This window comes from Dendroctonus ponderosae, unplaced genomic scaffold (assembly GCF_020466585.1).
Source record: "Dendroctonus ponderosae isolate FM_Combo_2020 unplaced genomic scaffold, Dpon_F_20191213v2 Dpon_F_20191213_841, whole genome shotgun sequence".
Lineage (NCBI taxonomy): Eukaryota > Metazoa > Arthropoda > Insecta > Coleoptera > Curculionidae > Dendroctonus > Dendroctonus ponderosae.
This window is the reverse complement of record NW_026019057.1, coordinates 1-5,862: the sequence shown is the minus strand read 5'-3', so window position 1 is coordinate 5,862 and position 5,862 is coordinate 1. Positions and strand designations below refer to the sequence as shown.

Below are 5,862 nucleotides of genomic sequence, written 5' to 3'. Positions count from 1 at the left end.
GTGGCTATCACAGAGAGATGAACCGGAAATTGCGAAACACTTGCCCACTATAATATAAAACAGTTTCTTTGGGCAAACTGCATCTTCTGCGTCTGTCGAAAGGATGTTCAGCACATTCGGATTTGTTCATTCGGATATCAGGAACAGATTGGGAATCGAAAAAGAAGATAAATTAGTGTTCCTCTTCAGACTTTATAACGAAAATGAAGAAAAAGAGAAGTGATTTCCGTTTTAGTACTATTGAGTTTACCATTAATACCGTTTAATTTTTAAGTTCACATGTGCCGTTTTCTGAGTTCTTGAGTGGAAATATAAAGTTTCTTGAAAAAATTAACTTTGATTTAAATCGTGATTTTTTTCCAAAAAAGTCAGGTGATTTAGGAGTTACATACAATACATTCATTCCAGATTATTCGGGAAAATTGGAATCTACGGTACAGTGCATCATTTGTGATGTGTCCTTTAAGAGCAAACTTGACTGTTCCTGTAGCGGTGAGCGTCGTTGCTGGACTGAAAGATCCCCCAAGCAATATGCTGACCGTGATCAACAACTTCAACGAGACTGCTGGTAAAACATCTTCGACCATCGGCAAATTTGCCGTGTGCGTAAAACCGTTGCATTTCAACTACAATAAGGTCATTTTATAACGTGATTTAAGCAATGTAGTCTTTTAACGGTTTGCGTCTTTCCAGGAGCTTCAAATAATGGAATTTATTGAACTCAACCGCCTAATGGGCGTGGACCACTTCACCTTCTATAATCATACTATCGGACCTCAGGTGTCCTGTATTCTCGACCATTACCGGAAGGAGGGTCTGGTCACATTGCTGCCATGGAAGTTGCATATGGTGTTCCAAAAGGAAATCCGAACGGAAGGACTTTTTGCAGCTTTGAATGACTGTCTTTATAGGTCGATGTACAAATTTTCTCACACGTTGCTCATTGACTTAGACGAATACATAATCCCAAACTACAACGAGACTTTACCCCAATTGATTGAGTGAGATGAAATCCGGCTTTCGAAAAATTCCCTTCTAAACCGCCTGGATGTTTTACAGCTATCTGAACCACAGACTCAAAGCCAGATCCACCGGCTCATACTCGTTCCAGAACGCTTTTTTCTACCTCCAATGGAACGATGATGCGAAAGTGGAAGAGCTTAGCGATCCGATATCGGCCAATCTAGTCACTCTAAAGAAGACCCGGCGGAAGACCAAACTGCATCCTCACAAGCAAAGGTCAAAATACATATGTCGACCAGAACTTGTTGTTGAGGCGGGAAATCACTTTGTTTGGGAATTTATACCTGCACACGGTGAGTTATTAAGCACAATTGTTCCAACTGGATTTTAGGAATTGTTTTATTGAGACGAGCTTGAATTATTTTGTGGATTTTATTCGGATGAATTTACCAGTCAGTTTACGGATGTTAAATTTAATAATGTTAAACTCGATTACACTGATAAGATAATTTATAGTATCAAACAAACTGTAGAGAGAAAGTTGAAATAATTGCTAATCATTGTCCGCATATCAGAGTTGTTGGTTTAAACGGCAAAGATGCAATATGAAGTAATCCAAAAAATATGATTTTCGTTTTTATTTTCTTTTGCAACTTCAAATCTCCGAAACATTTAACCTGGGATCAAAAGCTAAAGGCCTTGTCTAACAGACATAGTGGATTATTAAATTCATTCCTGGGTTTCAGTCATTTATTGTCTCTATTTATCAATCAAAATACGTTTCGGTGTATTTTTCCACCATCATCAGTTCTTCTAAAATAACAGAGTTAAAAAAAAATTCCATTAATTTAAAAAAACAACCACAGTTCGTCAACAGCCTCATCATATCACACATCAAACTACATCACAATTGCAATACTTTAAAACATTCTAAAATTAATTAGGCCTAACAGAAAGAGGCTAGAATTCTTCGTTCGTTCAGATACTTAATTATTTTTACTTACATGTGTAGCGTCGCTGCTTTAAGCCTTGGCATGCATTTGGAGTATTAATTTTGTTTATCGGACACAAAACGAATAAAATAATGTTTATATTGATTTTCTATTTTTCTTTGCATTCTGAAGATATTATTTTTGGTTTGCAAAATTCTTCAATACACCCGGTGTTAGTTAATATTTTATGTTTATTTCATTTAATTAATGTATGATATACTGAGCTAAGATTGTCAGTATCCGATCTGAAATCCATAGCATTGTTATGTTTTTTAATCTGTATCATTTCATGGACTCTTCTCTTATTATAATTACTCTCGTTAATCAGTATTTTTGTGTTATCAAAATCAAAATTATGCAACTTCTGTTGTACAATATACCGGTATATTGAAGAATTTTGCAAACCAAAAATAATATCCTCAGAATGCAAAGAAAAATAGCTGAAAGTAAAAGAAATCAATATAAGCATTATTTTATTCGTTTTGTGTCCGATAATGGACAAAATTAATACTCCAAATGCATGCCAAGGCTTAAAGCAGCAACGCTACACATGTAAGTAAAAATAATTAAGTATCTGAACGAATAATTCTAATCTCTTCCCAAATTTGATTGTCCTGACAAATAATCTGTTAGGCCTAATTAATTTTAGAATGTTTTAAAGTATTGCAATTGTGATGTAGTTTAATGTTTGATATGATGAGGCTGTTGACGAACTGTGGTTGTTTTCTTAAATTAATGAAATTTTTTTTAACTATCTGTTATTTTAGAAAAACTGAAGATGGTGGCAAAATACACCGAAACTTATTTCGATTGATAAATAGAGAAAATAAATGACTGAAACCCAGGAATGAATTTCATTTGGCATTGAAACACAGTCAGGAAAGTATATACAATAGTGGATTATTCCATATACTTCGATGATTTTGAGTGTTGTAACAAGACAAAATCTATTTAAAATTAAAATACATTTTAGGTACTTTGAACGTACCAGCGGACGCAGCAATATTACACCATTACAGGATTTGTGAATTTGGAGGAAACGACTGTATTAAAACGAGCTCTACTGTAGATCGAACTGCCTACAGGTAATAACTAAGATATGTAAATAGCTGTTAATTCGCTCGATTTCTTCAAGTTGTGTTAGTTAAATAGGAATTCTTGAACGACGAACTCTTCACTAACTTTATTTCTATACAGGGTAAGGCACCGCAGAACCTATGCCTAATAAGTGAATTTCTTTACCGAATGTTCTACATACAGAGTCAGGGTGATTTTAATAATTTAATTAAATAACTCATCAAGAGTCAGTTAGGAAAAGGTTTCAAAATTTAGTTTTTCAATTGAGTTCCCAAGCAAGCACCTGTAATTCACAAAGAAAGCCCATTGCCTGAGTTTTACCCGCATCTATCCTTATTTTACAACAAAACCACAGATTTCATAACAGTTTGATCAATTATTGTTCTGGAATTTCTGGAAGTCTGAATATTAAATGCAATTAACTCTTTTAATGTCGTCCTTACCTGCCATACAAAAGCTCCTCGCTTATCCCAATCGGCATTTAAAAGTTTCAATATAAAGTCAATTTCTATGATTTTACAATTCTTCTAAATCCAGCATATTCTACAATAATTTCAAATTTAATCGGTGACACCAATTATCATTAAATTCCTCTCAATAACATCTTTCTGGTGGATTTGTGAGTTGTGGTGAACTGCGGGTTTTTTTCTAGGTCGATATTAAGATTCTACTTTTATTTTAAATTTTAGGTATTTACACAGTTTGACCAGCGCGGTGAGAGCACGGTATGACCAATTAAAGCTGAAATGCAACCTGTCGGATCCAAAAGAAGCACCGACTAAAATGTTACAAAAAATATTGCAAATGTTGAAAAGCGGTGCTCAAAGAAAAAGGTGAAAATTGTGATTTTAGCCATAGAAATTCGATCCCACATGTAAAAACAATAAATATCCTGAAACCCAATGCTGTTTCATTAATGGAGTATTTGTAATAAGTAAAATCGAGATAAAAGTAGGTATAAATCGTGCAATTGCTTCAAAGTTATGCTTATCAATTGCTCCCGGGAAATGCATAGTTGCCACCGCCTTTGACCGTAAAGGACATGGAATGCACATATTTTCAAGTTAAAAGAAAAATAATAAAACTCAGCAGAACATTTTATTTATTCATTAAATTCCTTACTCATTTGTTCATAGTAAATATTAATTTTTCCCAAAAGTTATTCGTTTGTAAACTTGGGTGCTCTTTTCTCCACAAAAGCAGTCATGCCTTCCTTTCTATCTTTAGTAGCAAAAGTCGAATGGAACAACCGTTTTTCAAGGTGTAGTCCTTCGGCTAATGTAGTCTCATAAGCAGTATTGACGGATTCTTTGCACAGTCTGGTGATCAGTTGTGAATTGCTAGCAATTTTTTCACCTAATTTGATAGATTCTTCTAGAAGCTTATCTACCGGATGCACCTTAGCTACCAAGCCCATTTTTTCAGCTTCTTGTGCTGTGATCTGCGCACCTGTTAGAACAATTTCCATCGCCTTGGATTTTCCAACATATCTGGGTAACCTTTGGGTACCGCCTGCTCCAGGGATGGTACCGATGAGAATTTCCGGTTGACCGAATTTCGCGTTTTCTCCAGCGTAGATTATATCGCACATCATCGCTAGCTCACATCCACCGCCAAGCTAAAATTTAATAAAGAAAAATTGTAGGGCTAATCTCTTAGATTTACTAATATGTCGTTTAAAATAAATTAAGAAAGAAAAATGGACGAACTGGACAGTTTCTATAAACACTTCATATAAAATGTACCTAATGATTTCAAACTTGCAGCATGTGAAGCTTTAATATTCATTTTGCTGTAAGTATTCTGTATTATTTAAATGTACATTTAAACGTAAATGAGCTTAAACGTAATTACTTGTGTAGATTTTAATCACAGAAGAAACGGGCGACTAAAACCGTCCGACTGCACCGACTAAGCGGGTTTTATGTCGCGTCCAGACCTAACAAAACATGACAACTTCACTACAGGCGATTTTGTTTCATTTTTATCCAGTGTGTATACACCTCTCTTTTACAAAGGCGAATTGTTAATGTAAAATGTGAAAGCATTCCGTTGTAAGTAAATGTTTATAAGTGGAGGAAAAATATCATTTACACTCGCAAGATGCGAAAGATGCATATTTCAAGGGAAATTGTTATTGAAAGTGTGACATTTTCAATCCGGTTTAATTTCACGCCGATCTATGGGTAAACTTTTATAAGCAACAAATTCTAAATAAAAGTTTTTGATTAACTCTAGTCTTTAACGAATAAGCTTTCCCACCTTTCTTACATATCCTATCCTACCATACTTTACTTTCGTGAACAAATTTTCTATTAGTTTGTAAACCTTGTGCGAGAAAACTAGTCATTCTACATACGTCTGATTGAGTAGCAGTTTTGATCAAATGATATGAATTAAATGATCAAAAACACTTTTTTACTTACAGCATATCCATTTACAGCAGCGATAACGGGCTTCAGATTTTTACTGACTCGACTCCAATGTTCTAAAAAGTTTCCCGTAATACAATGGGAAAACGTGTTATTTTGCATTTCCTTAATATCAGCGCCAGCTGCAAATGCTTTTTCACTCCCTGTTATAATAACGGCACCTATTCCTGTGTTTGCTTCAAGAGAGTCCAACGCATTTGATACTTCCTTCATAAGATCATTGCAAAGTGCATTCAAGGCTTTTGGTCTGTTTAGCGTTATTACTCCGACATTCTGTTTTTCTCCTGCAGTAGTTAGTTTGATAAACTCATAATTTTCTGAAATTAAAAGAAATTGTCAAATATTGAGTGCATTCTTCACCAAAAAAGTTAAGATAGCTTTATTTGATTGCTGATTTT

General features: G+C 34.6%; 2 protein-coding genes across 2 annotated transcripts; one reads left to right on the top strand and one right to left on the bottom strand.

Annotated features, from left to right (window-relative positions):
• Positions 1-408: 408 nt before the first annotated feature.
• Positions 409-3,935, top strand: LOC125505540 (beta-1,4-galactosyltransferase galt-1-like; the record flags this gene model as incomplete). Its single annotated transcript, XM_048669532.1, is given in 5 exon segments — positions 409-636; positions 694-1,001; positions 1,060-1,316; positions 2,929-3,040; positions 3,722-3,935. Coding segments are annotated over 5 exon segments (1,053 nt in total), but the record flags the coding sequence as incomplete, so codon positions are not given.
• Positions 3,936-4,117: 182 nt separating this feature from the next.
• LOC125505541 (enoyl-CoA hydratase, mitochondrial-like) lies at positions 4,118-5,781 on the bottom strand (the record flags this gene model as incomplete). The annotated part of the gene is given in 2 exon segments (XM_048669533.1): positions 4,118-4,650; positions 5,459-5,781. Coding segments are annotated over 2 exon segments (782 nt in total), but the record flags the coding sequence as incomplete, so codon positions are not given.
• Positions 5,782-5,862: the final 81 nt, after the last annotated feature.